General features: G+C 44.4%; 1 protein-coding gene across 1 annotated transcript in view; it reads right to left on the reverse strand.

The window, feature by feature from the left end:
• The window catches only part of ZNF185 (zinc finger protein 185 with LIM domain), a 38347-nt gene extending 25049 nt beyond the window's left edge, over positions 1 to 13298 (reverse strand). Inside the window, exons 1-10 of the mRNA XM_051968107.1 lie at positions 13271 to 13298; positions 12218 to 12338; positions 11520 to 11585; positions 8944 to 8982; positions 8058 to 8132; positions 6739 to 6831; positions 5076 to 5159; positions 4775 to 4816; positions 4422 to 4505; positions 3248 to 3340 (exon numbers count right to left, since the gene is read on the reverse strand). Of these exons, the coding sequence (XP_051824067.1) occupies positions 3248 to 3340; positions 4422 to 4505; positions 4775 to 4816; positions 5076 to 5159; positions 6739 to 6831; positions 8058 to 8132; positions 8944 to 8982; positions 11520 to 11585; positions 12218 to 12338; positions 13271 to 13298 (725 nt within the window). The remainder of the gene's footprint in view (positions 1 to 3247; positions 3341 to 4421; positions 4506 to 4774; positions 4817 to 5075; positions 5160 to 6738; positions 6832 to 8057; positions 8133 to 8943; positions 8983 to 11519; positions 11586 to 12217; positions 12339 to 13270) is intronic.
• Positions 13299 to 22235: the final 8937 nt, after the last annotated feature.

Genomic DNA, 22235 nt, shown 5'->3' on the forward strand with positions numbered 1-22235 from the left:
GTTCGATAAAAACATCTATTGAGCCCACTCGGCTCCCTCTGCTCTGATTCTTTCCTTGTCACGTAGCCGCAGCTTTTAATGTGGCTTCCCTGCTGGGGTGAGAACAGGCTGGCCACCCGACAAGAACATCTTGGTCTGCTTGGCAATTACGCTTATTTTTGGAAATGAATAAATTGGCTTTCTGGACCACATCAGCCATATCTGAGTCATTTCCCCAGAGCCTGATCCTTAGCGGGGGAGCTCAGGAAATGAAGTCTTTCTGCCTATCATGCTGAGGGGCCAGCTTCTGCACTAAACATCAGCCTACCAGGGGTCCAGCAGGCCTGGTTAAGCTTTTTTTACCACTATCACCTCTTTGGGGCCTCTCCCATATTGTTCCCCTTCTTGGGTTTTTTAAAATTATATGTGAGGATGCATGAGGGCAAAGGAACATGGCTGTATATGTGAGTAAATGAGGTGAGGACATTAAGAGTGTATGTGTGCATGAGGAGCATTGGGTTATTATGAATGAGGGGAACCCAGAAAAGCCACAGGAAATGAGGGGAATAAGAGAAATACGCCATATGTAAATGTATGGCTTTTTAAGTGTGTGCAGGCAACACGTGGCTAGAGAATTAAAGGAGGAGGGAAAGTAATTGCTTCTGCTGGTTGATGTAAGTCAACCATTGTTTAGGTTGTGGCAATCGTAACTGACTCTCATAAGCCTTTGTTACATGGTTTATAAGCAGCTATGTGAAAAAGCCAGTCCTCCCTTTTTTAAGTGTTTTGGTTGTACTTTGCCCATGTGCTGGCCTTCTGAGGAGACAACGGGACAATTGGTACTTTTGGCTTTCCTCTATTCCTTGTCCTCCCAGATACCTTGGTGCCATGATTGTTGCCCAGAGGTAGGACCAGCTCACGAGAAGGATGAGTCTATGATTGAGCCTAGATGCATATATTCAAAGGAGATCAATGGGAGAATCTAGCCTGGTCCCCTAGGATCCTATTTGAGGATCTTTGGTGTTATAATTCCATCAGCATAAGCATGTGTAAACTCTTACCTTTCCTCTGTCACCCTGAAGGGTTATGTTATCAACTATCTAGAGACTTGCAAAATAGCTGTGTGAATTAGACTGCCTTTTAGGCTAGGGTCCCAGCTAGGGTGGTCTACTTATATTAGAAAGACTGTCCTTAAAGTGCCACTCACTGTGCAAATTGGCAGCAGTCCCCCTCCCCTAAGCCACCTACAATCCCATTATCTGTCCTAAAATGCATTCCATGACCAATAGGAGCTAACACTGAAACCATGGCTGAAACCAGGTATGGATGATCCTTAGAAGGGGCCCCTTGAGAATGAACAGCTCCTCTGATGGAAGATGGAAGCTACCTGGTGGGGAACTCTCAACAGTATAAGATGGATTCCTGATAGTCTGAGGCTAGACCCCCTCATTGCAAGAAGACATGAATGGTACAGCATTAACCTATAGCACTGACTTAGTATTAGCAGTGGGTTCCCTTAGTATTAGCAGGATAGGTGGGTTCCCTCGGTAAGGTTCATCATGGATAGCATTTGAACATTAGTGTGGCCAGAGTAACCTAGCCTTAATCAGAGCTTAGGCCAGGCTTGAAACTGGGCCACAGGATGCCCATCAATTGGGGAATGGTTAAATAAGATATGGTATATGAAGGTAATGGAATATTATTCTTCTATAAGAAATGACAAGCAGGCTGATTTCAGAAAAGCCTGAAAAGACTTACATGAATTGAAGCTGAGTAAAAATTTTTTTTCATCCATTTAATCTTTCCTTTTTTCTTTTCTTTTTTTTATTATTAAAGCTTTTTATTTTCAAAGCATATTCATAAATAATTTTCCACACTCATCCTTGCAAAACCTTGCATTCCAAATTTTTCCCTCCCTTTCCCCATCCCCCCGATAGCAAGTAATCTAATCTGTGTTAAACATGTGCAATTCTTCAATACATATTTCCACAATTATCACACTGCACAAGAAAAATCAGATCAAAAAGAAAAAAATGAGAAAGAAAATAAAATGCAAGCAAACAACAACAAAAAAAGTGAAAACACTATTTGTGATCCACACTCAGTCCGCTCTGTCCTTTCTTTGGGGGAAGATGGCTCTTTTCATCACAAGACCTTTGAAACTGGCCTGAATCACCTCATTGTTGAGAAGACTCATGTCCATCAGAGTTGATCATTGTGTAATCTTGTTGTTGCCGTGTATAATGATCGCCTGATTCTATTCGCTTCACTTGATGCTGAGTAAAGTTAACAGAACTAAGGGAACATTGTACACAGTTATGATCAACTGTGATGGACTTGGTGCTTTTCAACAATGGGGTGATTCAATGCAATTCCAATAGATTTGTGATAGAAAGTAACATCTGCATCCAGAGAGAGAACTATGGAGACTGTATGTGGATCAAAGCATAGTATTTTCACCTTTGTTGTTTGTTTGTTTGCTTGTTTTTTTTTTCTTTCTCATGTTTTTCTCCCTTTTGAATTGCCTTTTTTTGGGCATAGCATGATGAATATAGAAATACATTTAGAAGAATTGCCCATGTTTAACCTACATTGGATTGCCTGCCATCTAGAGAAGAGTGTTGGGAGAAGGGAGAAAAATTTGGAAGACAAGGTTTTGCAGAGGTGAATGTTGAAAAAATATCTTTGCATGTATTTGGAAAATAAAAACCCATTTAAAAAAAGAAATTGAGTCACAGAGGTGAGATGGAGCCTCAAGTCAAGGGAACCTGGAGTTAGCAGCCACTGGCGAATAGCATCCTGTCTGAAAACATGGAAGGCCAGGAAATCTGGGGAGGGGGCAGAATTCCTGGCATTCAAGCCTTTTAAGCCTAAGTACCTGGCCTGGGTTAAAAAGGCTCAGGACAAGAAGGTACAGTTTGGTCCTCTGACTCTACCCTTGGCAGAACTTGTGAGGAGGAATAATGAGAACTCAGAGTAGTCATGGGTATCAATCAGGGCAAAAATCAAGATATGCAGGAGGAAGGTACAGGAAGTCCTTTATGCAGGAGCATACCTATGATACTGTGTTCTGTGCTCAGATTATACTCACCAGCTGGTGAGCTTGGGGTCAGCAGGCAGTCTACAATAACAATTATACTTACAGCCATACTGTAGTTGCCGTGCTTTGCTTTCTTTGATCACTATAACCACTCTGGGAGAAGGGGTACTATGGATATTTTATTGCTATTTTAGTGTTAGACACAGAGAAACAGAAGAGTTCCTTTACCTGTATTCTTGAACTTTGGGAGTTGAAAAGAGATTCCTGGACACGTTTCCAGGCCAAGATGAGGAGCTTGGTCTCTCTCTGCTTGAATCAGAACTATAAAAGATGGAGAGAATATAGAATCAGACCCCCTTAACAAGCCCACATGCAGATGTTGCTGGATCTGGGACTGTGAGAAAGCTAGCTGACTCCTAAACCATTGAGAGGAGGTAGAGAGGAGGGCTCAGAGGTCAGGAGTGGGGAGAACCAAAGAGACGGCGCTATAAAGAAAGGCTGGGGGGGGGGGAGAAACCTTTTTTAATTTCCATTTTTCTTTTTCATTTGTGAATTTAGCAAAGAGCAACAAACACCAAGATTTAAATATACAAAGAAAAAATAGAAAAGCATAAACTGTAAATGTCTATTGTGTACAGATTTTTTTTAAAGTGTATAAGAATTTGAACATGATAGCAGCAAAACTGCCAAGAGAGGGTGGAAGATTTGAAAAGCTTTTAGTAAAGCCTCTTCTCTAGGGTGAAGGACATGGAGATAAAAGAGGAGGCCCAGCTGCTTGGAGCTCTTAGTCTCCATCAGGGGAGAGGAGGCTAGCTTTGGAAGAGGGAATATGGGGGCAGATCCAGAGTTTTATATGACCCTGAGCAAGGCAGCTAATCTCTTGGGGCTTGTCTAAAAATGAGGGCTTAAGCCAGATGCAGTTGTAAATCCACAAATGCACATTTTCCTCCCAGCATGGTGACTTCATAGGTGTAAGAAGCACTCAGGGAGGGCACCCCTTCTACCAAAACAGGTCTGCACCTCCTTTACAATTTCCCAATTTCAAGAGTTGCCTGGGCCACTGAGAAGTGGCATGCCTTGGGCAAGAGCAGCTAGAATTGTAGGCCTTGAGCTCAGGATTTTCAGCCTCTAAGGCCTGTTCTCTATCCACCAGGCCAGGCTACCTCTCATGAACTAGACACGGGTAAGAAAATAATTCAGTGCATGGGGGAAATCAGCCAGAAAAGCCTAATGTTGAAGCTTTTCCCTCTCCCTTGTGCTGTATTCCCGAGATAGGGGGCTAAGGCTGCTGCCTCAGCAAGAGATAAAAAGCCCTCTCAAGCCTATTGCTTTTAGGGAAACCGAGGCTATCAGGGGAGGTCAAAGCAAAGTGAAACGATTGAAACAAATAGAAAATGACTACCTGGCGAAGTTGAAAAATTGTCTTGCCAAAGATGGCAGCGTCTGACTCTTCTCAGAAGGGACTTCATCCTCTGTGATTTCAACCCTTCAAGGCAATAACACAAAGATATTCTCAGTAAAGAGATGCAAGGGGTCACTGTGCCAGATACCTCCCTAATTTATATAGCTTCTTCTCTTGGAAAGCTGGTAGTTCCCAGTGAAACCACCCAAGCAACAGCTCCTGCTTTCCTAGGCCAGGAGAGCGCAAGGTTTTCTCTTCTAGCCCACCCCAGTCTCAGGGGAGAAGAGCCCAGAGGAGACCTTCTCCTCAGTCCAGGGAAAGAACTGCTAGAACCCTTGTTGCTCAAACCTTACCTCTTAGCCATGTAAGCAGGTGCTGAGTCCTGAGCAGAACTCCTGCAAGGGGGAATCAAAGAACAAATTAGATGCTGGCCGGGAGCAGTATAAAATAAAGTGTGTGTGACCCAAGACTGCCTCATCCGTTGCTAACCTCCCGATCAAATTCAAATGCTTTATAACCTTGCACCCTTTAAGCCAGCCCTGTCCCACCTCCCAGTCTCCACCTCTTGGTCTCTTTCCTCCACCTCCCATTCCTTAGCACAAGGTGTACAGCCCACAGCTCCCTCTCTCCCCTCCTCCTGGGACATGCACTCACTCTGAGTTCTTCTTGGCAGCAGACAGCACATAGGAGCGCCCCCAGGTGGCAGCTCGTGGAAGCTGGCCGGAGGCAGCTTCAGCTCTAGAAGAGCAAGAGGGAGCAGGAGGAAAGGTCAGAGGTCAGAGCTCTGACCATTTCTCCCTCCCCCACTGCACTCCCTTGGGGACATATGGCACATTCTTCTAGCCTGCTCATCTGGCTTCTTGCTGCTTAGGGGACATACAGGGTGGCTTATACAAAAGAACAAGGAGTCCTAATTCTCTATCTATTCCATGCCAGCCCACCTGGGTTTCAATCAAGCAAGCAGGGAGAAGGGGGCCTATCACCTTTATAACTTGCTAGGTCCAGAAACTGGGGGTCATCCCCATAACTCGAGTTCAAATACCCCTTAAGGGTCACCACTCCCTTTCCAACCATTGCCATGCCAGGCTGGGGGTGCAGAGCTTGTTATGACAAAGAAGCTGAAGCTTAGAGACTTAAGATGACTGGCCTCTGACCCACACACCTAAGAACAGAAGTCTGGGCTTATTCCTAGGTTTCGGACTTCTAGACCAGGTATTCTTTTCCACCATATTGAGTTCTCTCTCAATCCCATTATGTCTGAATGAAATCAGCCTCATTAGGTGGGAAATTGTTTAGGGGAATGAGAAATGAGAACATAGAACAAGAGAGCCTGTAAAGAGGACCCCTTCCCATTGCCCAGATTTTCCCTTTCCACCATTTCTATCATGTTTACACCTTAGTCGTACAATGGGGGAGGGAACCTCCCCTGATTTGGAGTCAGAGCATTTAAGTCTCAGCTTTTCCTTTTACTTTGGGCAGTGCTCCCCAAACCTGTTTTCTCATCTGTATAACAAGTGGGGAGTCAGATTAGATGACTAGCCCTAAATCTAGGTTTCTGTGAGATCTACCAGGTTTTTTTAACTGGACCATGATTTCATGAGGAAACTGAAGCAGACAGAGGTTAGGAGATTTGTTGAGGGTCACACAGCTTATAAGTGTTTGAGGTCAAATTTGAACTCAGATATTCCTGACTGCATGCTCAGCATTTATCCACTGCTCCACGTAGTGGACTGCCAGACACCTTTGATAAGCCATCTCATCCGATCTCATTTCACAGAGGAAGAAACTGAGGGAGGAAAGCTTGCGTGGCTTGTCCTCTTGACTCCAACCTGCCTGAGCACTTCGCTGTCCCCCAAACACAGTCTTTCATAGACTCTTAGGGCTTGAAAGAACCTTTGAAAATCTAACTCTCCTCATTTTGCAAGTGGAGAAACTAAGGCCCAAAGAGGGGGAGGAACTTCCTTTTGTAAAATTCGTTTTTATTTTCACTTCCAAATTCTCCCTCACCCATTGAAAAAACAAGAAATACAATATTTATTACACATATGGTCATGCAAAACACATTTCTGCATTAGCATTCATGAGAAAGAAAGGAAAGGGAGAGGGAGACAAAGAAAAGAAGGGAGCTAGAGAGAGAGAGACAGAGAAAGAGACACAGAGACACAGACGGAGAGGGGGACCAGAAAGAGAGGGGAGACAAAACCCTCTGAATGCAGCTGCGCAGCTCATTGTGCCATTTACCAAGTGACCTCGAGAATACCTTCTAGCACTGACGCACAAGAAAAAGAAAAGAGGGTCATTCCTAAAGCATACTCACATCTTCTTGTTGTATTCATCAGGAATGACTTTATAACCAGAGACCATGTGTCGGGGCAGTTTGCTACTGGCAGGTTTCCCTGGAATTGTAGAACTGGGAAAGAAAAGCAAACTCAGTTGGTGCCACACCCAACATATAGCACAGGCTTGTGGAGCTGTCCAGGGTCCCAAACATCTGAAATCTTGGCTTAATCAGATCCACAGATGGATCTAAGAGACTCTCTCCCTACTTACTCTTTCCTTTTAGACTCAGCCAGGCCCATGGAGGAAAGTACTGAACTCAGCCTTTTGTGAATGGAGGTTTTGGGTTCCCCTGAACCCAGGAGAGTGGGGTACAGAGTTAGTGGAATGCCTACTCACAGCTCTTTCCCGAAGACTTAGTGTGAGATGCCTCTCTAGCCAAATTCACATTGAGGGATATGGTACTTTGTAACCATATTGTGCTATAGCAGTATGAACGATTCTGCTTGGGGCTCCACTGATATGCTTCAAGGAGGACAGGTGGCTCGCTGGGTCGGAGCTTTAAGCTCCAGCAGGCCTGAACAATGAAGATAAAGCAACCCGTTTTCTGAGGACCAGCCTTACCTATGTCTGGACTGGCTCATCACCAGGGGGATGACGGCTAAAGGAGAAATTAGATGGGCCCCAACACCACAGGAATCCAGCAAACAAATCATTTGTATAAATTGGGGGAGCTATCGGCACCAGCAAAGGGAGTATCTACCTTCACCATGAATTTTCCATGTGAAGTGCTTTGGGAATCCAAGGCTAGATATCAGCTGTCATTATGGGGATGCTGGGAGAAGCCAACTCAAGCAGGTACCTCTAAAATGCTCAGAAGAGGGTGCTGGATACAAAGAAGGGTCCCAGACTGAGAGCTAGCATCTAGCATAATGTGTGGCACACAGTAGGTGCTTAATAAATGTTTGTTAAATGACTGATTGAGTCACGAGCTCCTCGACACTAGCCAACAACGCTACCATTTGCATCAGCTGTGTGTGTGGAGGGGAGGGGATGAAGAGGAAAGGAAGTGGCTGCCTAATTCCTAAAATACAATTAATCTGACTCCACTTAAATTCATTGGGAAAGATTTGCCATACCTCAGCATTCACTAGTCAACAACCCAGCTCCCGAGGAGCTGTTGGCTGCTTCCTGTCCTTGCCCCACCACTCCACACTTAACAGTTACTGGCTGAGCTGGGAAGAGCCCCTTGGCAGGGCATGAAAGAGGCCATACTGGCCATGGGCAGCAAGACTACTTGGTACTCTTACTATGTGTTCTTTGATGAGATTTCTACTTCTTGCCTCCCATCAGACTAACCTTTTGGAAGTTTCCGCAGGTGGGCATTGAGCCTGTGGCAGAGATGTGCTATCAACAGGCTTGGTGAACACGCCCCTGTATGAACCCAAGGAGGAGACATCTCATTAGTACCCAAAGCGATTTAGAATAGTTGGCAGAAGAAATCCATTGAAAGAGAGCACAGCCGACATGATCCTGGAGGTGGGCTGGGACAGGTTTGCCAGAGACACAAAGCCACTCCTTACAGGGGTGGTAAGTGGGCCTGCCCATGCACCAGGATTCTAGAGAGGGCATCTCTTCGATTTGGACCGAGGTCATATCGAACCCATTGAGAGGGACCCTCCTTTCCTATGGCATGACATTTTGCCTAGCTCAAGCTAATCTTATGGCCCTGTGGCTGTTACACTACACCCTGGGGGGATGGTAGGTCTATCTTGGATCCTTCCTTCTCGGGGGTTTTGCTTACAAAAGGAAAACCTCCCTTCTCCAGGTATTCATTATCCTGGAAAGTATTTGCTGAGGCTCTAAGTTGCAGCATAGTCCTTCCTGACTGGCAACCTTGCTCCTAGCTCTGATTTATTAGAAGTTAACTTTCTAGGCCTTGAGGGAGCCTTCTGAGGCTCTCTCAGGCAGACCATTCTGAAACGGACCCACCACAGACAAGGACCCCAGCCAGGTGGTGAGTGCTATCTTCTTCTAAAGCTCCAAATGCACTTCCTGTGGGTCAGTTACCATAAATTGGATCCTGTTGTTTCCTTTGCCCAAAAATCCCAGATGGAAGATTAGGAACGATCTCACTAAATAGACTATCAGTCTCCGGGCTAGAGTCAATCACTGGCCTTGGCAAGAACCCAGAGCCCCACCATTCTCCTAGTTTTTTTCAACTCTCCTGCCTGTTAATACCCACCTGATAATGTAGCCTGGTGAAGCCTTGGGAGGTGGAGTCCTGCACAGAGAAAGAAAAAACCAAGAAGTCAAGAGCTGCTGGTTTCAACACAACAGGGAGGCCAGACTAGGATAGTTTTAAAGATCCTGAAGGAAAAGAGCCACAAAGGCAGGCGAGGCAAGGTTCTGTCCTGTAGCCCATACTTACCCTTGCCATCCCCAGAAGGCAAAGTGATGCATGGGAGGCAGCCTGACACTATTGGAATAAACAGTGCTAGACTGGGAATCAGAAAACTGGGTCATCTGAGAGAACTTGGGCAAATCATGTCTGTTCTAGGTCCCCTTTCCCTCCTCTGTAAAACCAAGGGAGTTTCTAAGCAAAGTCAAACTGTACCTAACAGTTAGTTTCCAATATTAGCTTCTTTCTGATTCTTTTTAAATTGAAACAGTTCGTTAGCTATTGCTAAATTCACGATAAAAAAGAATTTTTTTCCCACTGATAACATTTGGTGAGCCCGGATCACAACACATTCATACAGATGTCATAAGAATGGAGAACGAGAGGGGACAGAGATTTTGTGTAGTCTAACTCCCTCATTTTACAGATGAGGAAAAGAGGATTAGAAAAGGGAAGGGAATAAGCATTTGTATAATACTTACTACAGTAACTGTGCAAAGAACTTTTTTTTTAAAACAGATAGCTGATCCTAGATGCTGTTATTAAACCCATTTTATAATTGAAAAAATTAGGGCAAAGGAAAAATATAGTAGAACATCCACAATGTTACCTCATGGTTTTCCAAGTCAGTATATGGCCTTCAGGAATCCTGATGCACATCTGGTGGCCTCCATTTCTAATTTTGACCCCAATAGTGCAAAAGTCCTCTGAGATTCTCAATCATGCTCTACTTTCAATCTTCCATTGAGGATGCAACTAATATGCTGGAGGCCCACTCTTCTCTCCCGGCCTTTTTTTTTTTTTTTGTCTCTTTTTACATCTTGACAATAATCTGTGGAGCTCTTAGGCTATCCTCTCTCACTCTGGACTTAGAATCAGAGGGTCCCCTCCTTCCCCTCACCTTCCAGCAGAATCTTAGGCTAAGGGAAAGCTTTGGAACTGGTCCCTGGCATGGGCAGTAGGACTTAGTGGCAAGCTCACTGAACTTGGAGTAAGGCTAATTGATCGACCTGTGCTCTGCACCTTGAACAAGCCCCTTCCCCTCTCTGGGCCTGGACTTCCCTTAAATGATAGAGTACTGCCTCTAGAGTAGAGAACTTGGGCTCCAATCACAGCTTGGGTGACCTCAGTCAAGTCCCTCAACCTTTCCTTACCCAGAAGTTAATGAGTTTAAATTTCATGGTCTCTGAAGTCCCTTCCACTCCTAGTTTTCTGATACTTTGAAAATAAAAGGGGTGAATGGATTACTAAGATTTCTTCCAACTCCAACATTTATGACATGCAGAAGTGAAGAGCTACCCTGAATGGGGCCTATTATCTAGTTCTGGGTGACTGCTGTTCCCAACTCGAAGAAAAATCACAGTATAATGTCCATATGTTGGGAAGCTCTCAGGACATACAACTGCTGCCCCAAGTTAATAACACATGTGTTCAGCTCTCTCCCAAGGAGCTCTAAGCATTTCCAAGATATTACTATGGGGATGCTTTGCAGGACAACACCCTTACCCCAGTTTGTAACCAGCATGTACTATGTTCGGCACCAAGAGGCTGACATGTCTCACTTAGTAAGAAGGCCAGCTGTGTTTGGATAGGGGTCTTTACAGTTTTCAAAGCACTTTGAGCTATTAGAGCAAGGGATTAATGAATGAATGAATGAGAAAGCATTTATTAAGTGCCTATTTTGTACTGTGCTAAGTGCGGGGGATACAAAAAGAAAAAGCAATACAATCTCTGTTCTCAGAGAACTCACATTCCAATTGGGGAAACAATGTATAAAAGAGGGCTTGACCTCAGAGGGCATAGAGAGGTCTGGAATTCTGATAGGTCCATTAGCAGGGTAGATGGCAAGATCCCGGAGTCCTTAGGATACATGTCAGTCAAATGACAGTGCCCAGGCATCTGGGCACACAGGCCTCCAATTTTATAAAAGAGGAAAACTTAGGCCCAAAGAAGGGAAAGTGACTTATCCAAGATCCCACAGCTACTAACTGATAGAACCAATTCTTTATTTTGGGTCTTCTGGCATGACCAGTTTCCTCTTTACACAGCCCACCTTCCTTTCAGAGTTAGGGCAGGAGACACGGGCTAAAGAGAAAATCCTCTCCCTGGCATGGAACATTCTCCACTCTATGATCGTTGGCTGACAACGTTGGCTGGCTCTAACATTGGCAGGAAGAAACTGACTATGTTCCAGTGAGTGAGAATCTCCCACAATGCACAAAAATGTACATCACTTCTCTTGTAGCATCTGACCCTACTGCCCATAGGGTTCTCAAAAATATCCTCATCCTCTGCATTTCTACCACCCATGTGGTGAGAAGTGCTGGGCTAGATGAAAGGGCTACCCTCTATCTAATGGGTCTTGCTCCTGCCTCGATGAAGAACAAGCAAAGGAGTTTGGAAAGGTGGCTTCGTCATACCTCTCCTTCTGAGTTGTTACAGGTGGAGGTTCAGGTGCAGACTGCTCCTGGGTGGGAGGTAACTCTCTGGGGAGGAAAAGGTATAACTTTGTTGAAGGTCTCAGGCAATAGCGTCCCCCTCAGAGCTACATTCTTGAAGGGAAAAGCAAGCCCATCTTAATCTTATGTCCCTACCCCATGTACTGCACCAAATCTGCCTCATGTACCCAGCCAGTCTATGTTCTCCCACTCTTCCACTAAATACTTCTGTCTGATACACCTGGTGGCCTCTGGGACACATTGATAGGAGCTCTTCCCTCCTCATTTAGTTAAGTGGTGAATGAGTGACAAAGAATATGGCTTAAGATGTCTGACAGTTCAATCACCATTAAGTCAAGAGTCGGGAAGCTAGGTTGACCACCTGAAACTAAGAAAAAAAATTGTCTCTAGCTAGCATTAGGACAGGATAGTCATGGTCCTATCAAAATCTCTGTTCCTCCTTGTCCCTCCCCCCAATCCCTGCCTAGTGCCTTAGGCTTGACACTGGCATGTTATTAGGGCCTGGATCTTGGCCAAACTGAGCCTCTCTCACCATCTTTATCAGGACCCTTTCCTTCTCTTCCCTTTACCTTTCCTTCCCCACTTCATTCACAGGCAAAGAACTACTAGGGATTGCAGCATTCCAAAAGCACAATCAGGAATTTCTGTAGAATACTCACATGGTCTGGCCTTCTGTATCATCTGGTTTGTGAATCCAGCTCTTGTCACCTTTGATGAGGTTTCGGACTTTAATTTGTTTGATGACATTTTTTCTGTCATCTTCTCCGGATTGAGAACGTCCTATAAAGAAAAGTGTAGATTACTACTTTCCAAAGGAAAATGGAATTGGAAACAGGGAGAAGTAACCCTCTCATAGGTGAATATGAACTGGATCAGTGTCCCTGAGTAGTCAAAGCTTATGAGCCCATTTGTTTGAAGGGTCCTATTCATCTGTGTGAAAGATAGCCATCTATGAGCTAAGTAAGATTCTATGCCTGGGTCATCATTATCATGGTGGGTGGGTGGGGGTGGTTCATGTATCAACCTATAATGGATCTGTACTTAATCCTTTCAACAATTAGTCCTGCTCACTGATGGCCACAAATGAATATAGGAAACCAAAGGGATCTTTACTCAAACCAATGGTTACAGTTGAACACCAAGATCTTCTTTCCTGTTTCTCACCTACACCCAAATTCAGTCTTTATCTGTGACAGATATGTCCACTGTCTACTCCAGGGACAGAAGTGGAGGCAGTTTTGCCCATTTCCATTCTAGAGAATATCTGCAATCCAAAGATCCTTCCTCCCTAGCTAGAGGGGAAAAAATAGCTTACAAAGTCTGTACGATGAGTCCCTGGCAGTTTCAGCAGCATCACTACAGTCACTGGAAATCCTTAGCTATCTATGCACAGCACTAGAGAGGGAAGAAGATATGGCCCTTAGTTGTTAGGGAGCCCCTTGTTTAAGATAGATAAGGATGATGGTGCAGTTAATGGGATTTCAGGATATGAATGAAGTAAGCAGCTGCACTTTAAAGTCACCTAAGTGAACTCATGGAATAGAATGAGTGAGGACCCGCCAGAGGGTGCCATGCATTGGAAGGGATACAGAGCCTAGCATGGCATTTTCAGCCCGACCCTCTCAGCTGAGAAGTTCTCAGAGAGCAAAGGAGAAAGGCAGAGGGCGAAAGAAAGGGATAGGGAACTGAGAAGCAGAAGCCAATAGACTTACCTTTGAGATTTTTTTTGAAAGGCATCATGTTGTGGTCGTGTATTCACGGGTCAGAGCAATACGGCAAATGGTTCTGGGGCAAACAAGACAATGACTGTTGTTACAGTGGCAGAACTGGGTTCAGGGCTCCAAATCCCATCACTCCCAGAGAGCTCTGCCAAGCAGCAGTGGCTTCTTTTTTACATCTGTGGGTAAGGAGATTAGCAAGGACCCCGGAAACTTTGAGCAAATGAGCATGCCCAGCAAACCAATTTAATCCAACAAAATACCAAGAAACAAGTCTTGTTCACTAGAAGCTTACATTCTGTGGGGAAGAGGGGGAGGCAACAATAGGCAAGCAGCTCAGTATATATGTGATAATTGAAGGAGGAGAGGGAGAACACTAACCCCAGGAGCTGAGTCTTAAAGAAAACCCCACGGAAGATAATGGGGCCAAAATGGCAAACTGGAAGGGACCATGGACATCAGTGAATCCAATTTCCTCCTTTTACAGCCGGGAAAGGTGAGGCCTAGAGAGATCAATTGGCTTGTCTGAGGTCACACACGCATAAGAGTTAAGCAGGATGTGAACCTAGCTCTAGTGACTGCAAATCCACTTTGCCACTAATACAATGTATCTAGAACATATCCTTCCTCCTCCATGCTGCTATTTTCTCTTCTGCTACATACTATCCTGGCATGAAGAAGACCAACAATGAAGAGGAAATTAAAGCAATAACTAGGAGCTACTTTGCCCAGCTGTATGCCAATAAATCTGACGATATAAGTGAAATGGAGGGATATTTACAAAAATATAAATTACCCACATTAACAGAAGATGAAATAAAATTCTTAACCCCATTTTATTTTTAAAAATAATAATAGCCTTTTATCTTTCAAAATACATGCAAAGATAGTTTTCAAAACTTTTTGTTCCATATTTTTATCCCTCCCTCCCCATCTCTCCCCTACCCTAGACAGCAAGTAAGCCAGTACAGTTACACAATTCATCTATCAGATTGACTAAGATAACAGAAAAAGAAAATGATAAATATTGGAGGGTATATGGGAAAACTGGGACATGTACTATTGGTGGAGTTGTGAACTGATATAACCATTCTGGAGAGCATTTTGGAATTCAAAATCTTGCTAAAATGAATACTGAAAACTATCTTTACATCTAACTGGAAAAATATTATTATGTTGAATAAAAGAATATAAGTAACTGCCTAATTGAGAAATGGCAAAGGGTATGAATAGGCAGTTTTCAAATGAAGAACTCAAAGTTATCTATAATCACATAAAAAGTTGCTCTTAATCACTACTGATTACAGAAATGCAAATTAAAAGAACTCTGAGGTATTATCTCACACTTATCACGTTGGTTAATACGATAGAAGAGGAAAATAATACATGTTGGAGAGGATGTAGGAAAACTGGAACACTAATGCACTAATGCATTGTTGGTATAGTTGTGAAGTGATCCAACCACTCTGGAGAGCCCCTTTCCTTCCTTCCTTCCTTTCTCCCTCCCTCCTTTCTTTTCCTTCCTTCCTTCCTTTCTTCCTTTCTCTCAAGTTTCTTTCTAAATATGACTAATATGGAAATGTTTTACATGAATGCATATGTATATCTATATCAGATTGCTTACAGTTTCAAGAAGGAGAGAGGGAGATAATTTGGAACTCAAAATATTTTTTTAAAAGAATGTTAAAAATTGTTTTCCCATGCAATCGGGGAAAATAATGTATTATTTTAAAAAGAGCTAACACTAGCACCAAAATAAAAATAAACATAAAATGTTCAAGAACACAGATTCAGGTCCCTGGAGGACTTTTTCTAAGGAGACATAACCTCCCTATGGACTGAGATGCAGCCATCTCACCCTTTCCAAATTCATTTAACCATAAAGGTTTATACAGTAACTTCACATCTCCATATTGCCCATACACAGAGCAGGAACAACTTGGGTAAATGCTTGGTTAAAATCTAGGTAAACTTTTATTTCCAGTACTTTCCTCATCTATCAATCAATGGCCAATTGTCATGACCTGTTTGTGAAGAAGTCATGCTGTCTTTCTCTAATTAAACACTCCCTTTTCTAAATGTTCATGAACTGTCTCCCTTAGTAAGATGTGTGAGATGTTTGCCAGGAATTGAAATCAAGCCCATTGGCCTATAATGGCAGATGGTTTTCTCCTTTTATTTGAAGTTTGGAATACTTGCTCTTTTCCAACCTGGGGTTAACTTCTCCTGTTCTTCAGAATACCAATAGAGGCTTAGTAATTACATCAGCTAGTTTTTTCAGTACGTGGGTATTTGGTTCTTCTGGGCCAAGTTACAAATACTTTCTTATTATCTGCCTATTTATCTTGAGTTTAAAGGCATTTTTATTCTGTGCTTTCTAGTCCAAAGATCAAAGATCCTTGGCAGAGAAAACAGAATCAAAATGAGAGTTTTGAGCTACCTTTCCTTGGTCAGTGAACCATCCTATCATACCACCACCCCCATTCCCTGAGCAGTAATGTTCTGAGCCCCTCTTTCATCCTCTTTTCCTCATTATAACTGAAAATGAAAACAAATGAATCCAAACTTACAGGAGAAATTAACAGCCCATGTACAGTCAAGTCCTGGTGGGGCTGTATAGCCATTAAGGTCAGGGCTTGCTGCTGAGAATTGCCTTCAACTGTCCAGTGCCTAAGGGCTGAGCCTGATGAGGGTGGGAGATGCCTCAGGCCTCTATAATTGCTCGGTTTCTGGGGGTTTGTTCATTGAAAGGGTCACTGAACCTCACCTGATTCGTAATGGTGCTATGTGAACTTCGAAAGGCAGCAGTGGCCACAGTTTTCTACAGGGATGCGTGTCAATGAGTTTCCTATCCCTCATGGAATTATGCTGTTGTCTAACTGATCAGGAATTACTACAATCGGGTACGGTGGAAATTTTGTCTACTGGAGGACCTGGGTCCAAATCCCAATTATGATACTAGCTATGTCACCTCTCTGGGCTTCAGTTTCCTCAATTGTAAATTTGACTAGATGGTCTGATGTTCATTCCAGTTCTAGATTTATGGCTCCTTAAAAGCTATGATGCTTAAGAATGCTTCATCCATTCTTGCCTCTCCACTATGGTAAGACTGATGTAGTGAAAAGAATAGTGAGCTGGGAGCTAGGAAACTGGCATTTTAGACCTGGCCCTTCCATTCATTAATTATGTGACTTTGGTTCCAATTACTTTGCCTTTCCAACCCTCAGTTTCTTCAGGTGTACAAATGGTGGCACTGAGCTTCTAAAGCCCTTTTGCCATCGTTTTCATTCTGTTCAGTCCGAACCCACAGATCCCATCAGTCATTTCGTTCTCCTCCTCCTTCCAAACACATACTTGCTGCCTTTGAGCCTGTAGCCAGTTATTCTATTGGTTACAGCCACCTTCCCTTGGATGACTTAAAAATCGGATTCCAAACTTCTTGAAAAAACCACTTTAGTTAAAGGCCACCCGGAAACCACCTACTTTGTGCTGTGTGTGTGTGTGTATGTGTGTGTGTGTGTGTGTGTGTGTGCGCGCGTGTGCGCACTCGCGCACATGTGCCTACTTAACTCCAACCATGTTGGTTCATCCTTTAGACCAATCTGGGAATCCCTGGCCTCTAGGGAAGGCCCTCCTATACCTCTTGTGAGCAAACCAAACCAAATCAATAAACACTGAAAAATACCTGCTATTGGTAGAACCTCTTTAGTTTCCCAAACTGGTCCTAAAAGAGAATCCTACTTCCAGGGGAGCGTTTCTTGAACTGTGAGTTTCCAGCAAATATGATGCGATCTTTCAGGCCAATTCAGGCTGATCCCTGGAAAGCCCCTACAGTGGGGCATTTAGTCCAACTCTCTCATTTTACAGAGGAGAGGACTGAGGTTCAGAGAATGCTCAAGACAATGCCCATAGCAGAAATGGCAAGTGCCAGTTTTGCTGAATACCAAATTTGTTGAGGAAATGAATTAATGAGGGCACTAGAATCATAGAGTCTGCATGTGAGAAAGGAGCTTGGTAACCAAGCCTCGTGTCCCAGGTGGGAAATAGTAGAGAGCAGACTTGGGCCTCTTCCCTGTGAATGCCAAAATCATTGCATAAGTCCACTCGTTGTGGTGCTTAAAATGGTCCTCTTAGAGGAGACTCTCCTGAACCTGGCTCCATATTTCTCAAAGATGGTTTACAGCTCTGCCTGTGACAAGAACTGTCACGAAGACTTCCTGAACCAAATTATGGGACAGCTTTGGAAGTCAGAAAGGGATTAGCTCCTCATTATCACCCTCATCATCCCCATCAGTAGGGTGCCTCTTATGGGCCCCACTCCAGGCCCATCCTGGCAGGGCTTGCTGGGCCTGGGGTGTGGTATGGCCTTTGTAAGCAGCCTCTCGGGCGCCCTGGTGGGGCCTGCTAGGTTGGGCTGTGGGAGGGCTGGCAGCAGTTACCCTCAGCTTGTTTTTATAGACCTGAATCACTTGGCTGTAGTTCTCCCAGGCAGCCGGTTCCAGCCTGTCCTGTCCTAACAAAGCCTACTCGTTGCTGCAGTCTCCCATTTAGGTGGGAACCCATGGGCTTATGGCTCACTCAAGCTAGAGAATCCTGTGGAAGAAAGATGAATACTAAGCACACCCAACCAGACCAGTATTTTCCAAGCATTTTCGTATCCCCAATGGGTCCCCGGGCCTGCCCACTGGAGTGGAGGGTCTAGAAGGAATCTTTTCTTTCCACTCACTAGGTTATCGCCTTCATCCAGGACCTCATCATCTCCTGCCTTAACTTTCCAAGGCCTTCCTGATCAACCTCCTGGCTTCCATCTTCTTTCCATCTGCCAAATCATTTTTTTTCTAAAGCATAAGCATGGTCACATTACCCACCCTGTTCCCCCTCTCTATTTGTCATTTAGCCAGAACAATAAAGCCCCCATCTCCCCTCACTATGCGACAAGATGGAGCCCCGTTTTCTTAGGGAAACTTATCTATCCTCCAAGGCCAGGCTCAATGACCACCTCTTCCAGGAAGTCTTATTGGATTGTCCTCCAGCCAGTAGGGAATGGGAAAAGAAGGAAGAAGTACTTGTATAATTCATTTATATTCACTTATATACAGTAATAGGTCTCTCTCCCTCTCAAGTGAAGTCATCAGCCACATCCTTCAGACTTTACTTCTATAAAGTAAACGTGTGACTTCTTTGTCACATTTTGTTTATTCTGTGTTTGAATTATTTCTGTACATCTCTCATCTTCTCTGACAAAGTAATTTCTCCGACGAGTCCTGTTTCTTCTCCTCAAAGCCTTGCAGAGGGCAGGGGCTCAGTAAATCCTCACCTAGAGGTGAGGCACTTGGGGTTGGATCCTGAAACTGAGGAGAAGGAAGGAAGAAAGAGAAAGGGAAGATACAGGGAAGAAGTTGATAGGGAGCAAAGCAGAAGAGGAGTCATAGTAAGGATGGACCTGGGGGGGGTGGAGAGGGCTGGTGCCTTTGGCCCAGGGTGGCCATGGGCAGAGGGTGGCACAGGGCTCATTGTTCAGCTACCTCCTGGAGACGCCACAGGGCCAGGCCTAGCTCTGCCCCACACAAGACAAAGTTAGATCTCTCTTGACTGATGGACTGGGCTGGTGCCAGGACAACCTGAGGTGATGATCAGCTCAATCAAGAGCAGCTGCTTTGAGGGCAGCTCTGCTGCAAAGGAGGAAAGAAGAGCCAGACACCCCATTGGGACGGCCTGTGCGTGTGGCTATTTGGGCTTGTGGATACTAAAGGTATATGCCAATGCACAACCCCAATTTCTGTGAACACTGACACTGCAAGGGGCTCATGTGGCTGAATGGTCTGTTGTTCGGGGTTCAGAATGGGGCTGAGCACAAGGATGGAACAGGCCAGTCTTTGAACTGAGCACGGGGATGGGGCAGGTCAAGCTTTCTCTAAAAGCCAGTAAGAATGCCCCTGCCCAAGGTTCAAAGTTATCCTAGTTTCTTCTCATAATGTTATGATTTGGCTTACTTGTGTCCAAGCTAAAGCAGGCTCAGCAGGGGACTATGGAAAGAATGCTGAACCGGTCGGAACCTGGGGGTCCTTGGCTGAGGAACTTAAAGGCAGCTGTCAGAGGATGGCCTGGGACTCAGTGACCTTGGAGGTCCTTCCGATTTTAAATTATGATCCTATTTTATACTGGAAATTCCTGGGGCCTCAGTTGGCTTGGCTATTTGTCCTTCTTGCTAGTAAGGGCAGGGACTGGGAGCTGCCTGTCCCCTGGAGATTTATCAGCAGTGATTTTGTTATTTCTGACTGTACTGTCCTTATTCCTTAGAAGTTTGACTTGGTTTGGGTTGCTGGTACTTGTAACAATCCAATTCAGAGAAAATAGGCCAAACTCTGTCATGGATTCATCAAAGCTGGAAGGGACCTTGGAGGCTCTCAAATCCAATCTTTCTAAACAAGAAGACCCTCAAGTACATCCCTCTAAGTAGGAAACTCACTTCCTCCTGAGCCAGATCATTCTACTTGTAGGCAGCTCAAATTGTTAGGGAGTTTTGAACCCTGAACTCACATTTGGATTTACACATCTCTTAATAATGCTGCCCATTGCTTCTCCTTCTGTTCTCTGAGGCCAAGAAGACCAAGGTTAATCCCTCTTCCATGTGAAGGCTTTCCAATATTTGGAAAACTCTCATGGTTTCCCCAAGTCTTCTCTTCTTCAGGCAAATCATCCCCAGTTCAACCTGTTCACCTTCGGCTCTTCATCATCTTGGTTTCCCTCTAATTTATCTCTGTCTCTCCTTAAACGTGGAGTACAGAAATGAACATACCATTCTAGATGAGATTCAACTATCACCTCCCTAATCCAGGACATTCTTCCTCCCTTAAAAGAGTTCAGGCTCTTATTAGCCTTTTTGGCTCCCTTATCAAATGACTAATTCATATTGGGTGTTCAATACACTAAGACGAGAATGCCTGCTGTCTAGCCACACCTCCCCAGTTTGTGATTACGAAGCTGATTTTTGGTACCCATCCATGTCGTGGGACACCATCCGCAGAAGGGAGGTCTGCCACTTGGACAGAACACAGCTCAGTCCCATCAACTCTCCCCTTTCTAGGATTTAGTGAGGGCCTGTGATGGTAGGCACTAAGGGCAAAGAACCCTGGACTGACAGTTCAGGAAATCTTCAGTCTAGTCCTGGATCTTCTACTCTGGGACAAAACATTGTCATAGGGCCCAGAGTTGGAAAGGATCTTACTTAAAGGCCATGTCATACAAAGGAAGAAACTGAGGCCTTGGGAAGAAAAGTGACTTGTCCAGTTAGTAAATTCCAAGGGTTGGATTTGAACCCAGGTCCCTGGCAGCACATCTACTACCATTTCTACTCATCCCATCTATTTTATCCCTCTGAGCTTGGGTTTTCCATTTATAAAATGGGCACATTAAAGGGTGGCACTTTTGTTGGCTTAAAAACTAGAAATAAAGTGGACATCCATCAACTGGGACGTGACTAAGCGAATCAGGGTATTTGAATACTCCTGCCTTAAGAAACAATGACCACAAAGAACTCAGAACCGCATAAGATGCCTATGAACTAGTGCAGAGTGAAGAAAGCACAGCCAAAAGCATTCTATCTAAAATGACTACGATCATTGAAAGAACTTCTCTTCATGATAATGGCCAGTCTTAGACGTGGGGAACCAAAAATGCAACAGGATTCCCTTAGCTTAGTGGAATGGTAGTGGACTAAGGAGCAGAATGTTGTATACACTGGCGGATTGGCTGGTTGGACTTAACTTTTTTTTTCTTTTTTTGCTCTAAGTAAAGTGTAATGGAGGAATAGGGAATTTCTTTTTTATCTAGCTTTTTGTTTTCCCAAATACATGCAAAGATAGTTTTCCACACTCCCATTTGCAAAACCTTATGTTGCCAATTTTTTCTTCTTCTCTCACCTCCACCCCTTCCCATAGACAGCAAACAGTCCGATATAGGTTACACACGTGCAATTCTTCTAAACATATTATAGGAAATTTCTTTGAATCAATCTGCACATATTTGGAGTATGGAATCAAGTAGGACAGGGCCACTGCTCTTGTGACTGTCCCTCCACATCTCAAGAATGGACATCCCAGATGTGGTTTCCCATAACCACATCAAAGGGCATCAATAAACCGATACAAGTCACTGTGTCCTTTTGTGAAAAAAAGGAGTTGGAAGTAGCAAAGATAACAGTATGGTGACACGTCTCCATGGGCAGAAATCAGGAATAGAAGCTAGAATGAGACCCAATTCTCAGCCCATGTAGATTCTGATGCTTGGATGTATTCTGCTTATTACTACTATTTGATTACTGCCAAGCAGATTCCTTCATTCCTCTGTCTCTCAGGGGCCGGTGGTATGTATGCCCTTCCAGTGGAAAAAATGGTAGACGTGGCTTCAGATCCTAATTCTGCCACCACTACTAGATTATGACATTCTGGAGGGCTGGGACTATTTTTATAGCCTTTTCTTGTATCTGCGGAGTTTAGCACAGTCCCTGGCATACTATAGGAGCTTAGTAAATGCTTCTTGTCTTCCTGTGGGATCTTGAGCAAATCACTAAACTGGTCTGGGGACTAAGTTTCCTCAACTGTAAAGCGAGGACATAACACAAGATGGTCTCTCTGGACCATCCAGCCTGAAATCGGTGGTGTGATTGTAGGGATCGGACTGTCTTTTCTCGGGGCAGGACACCCCCCCCCCCATGGCCCTTGGATCCAGACACACCGACGATTTCTATTCTGCCCTACCGGCTTCCATCCCAGGTCCTTTGGTAAAAGGGGAGAGGGGGCATGGATGCCATGTTCTTACGACTATCTATGTCTTCTGGCTCACTGTTCTCTGCTATCAGTCGAGTAGCTCACTTTTGTCATAATTCCTCCTTTCTTCCCTCCCTCTCTTTTTTTCTGAGGCAATGGGGGCAATATGGCTTGTCCAGGATCACACAGCT

This window comes from Antechinus flavipes, chromosome X, assembly GCF_016432865.1.
Source record: "Antechinus flavipes isolate AdamAnt ecotype Samford, QLD, Australia chromosome X, AdamAnt_v2, whole genome shotgun sequence".
NCBI lineage: Eukaryota > Metazoa > Chordata > Mammalia > Dasyuromorphia > Dasyuridae > Antechinus > Antechinus flavipes.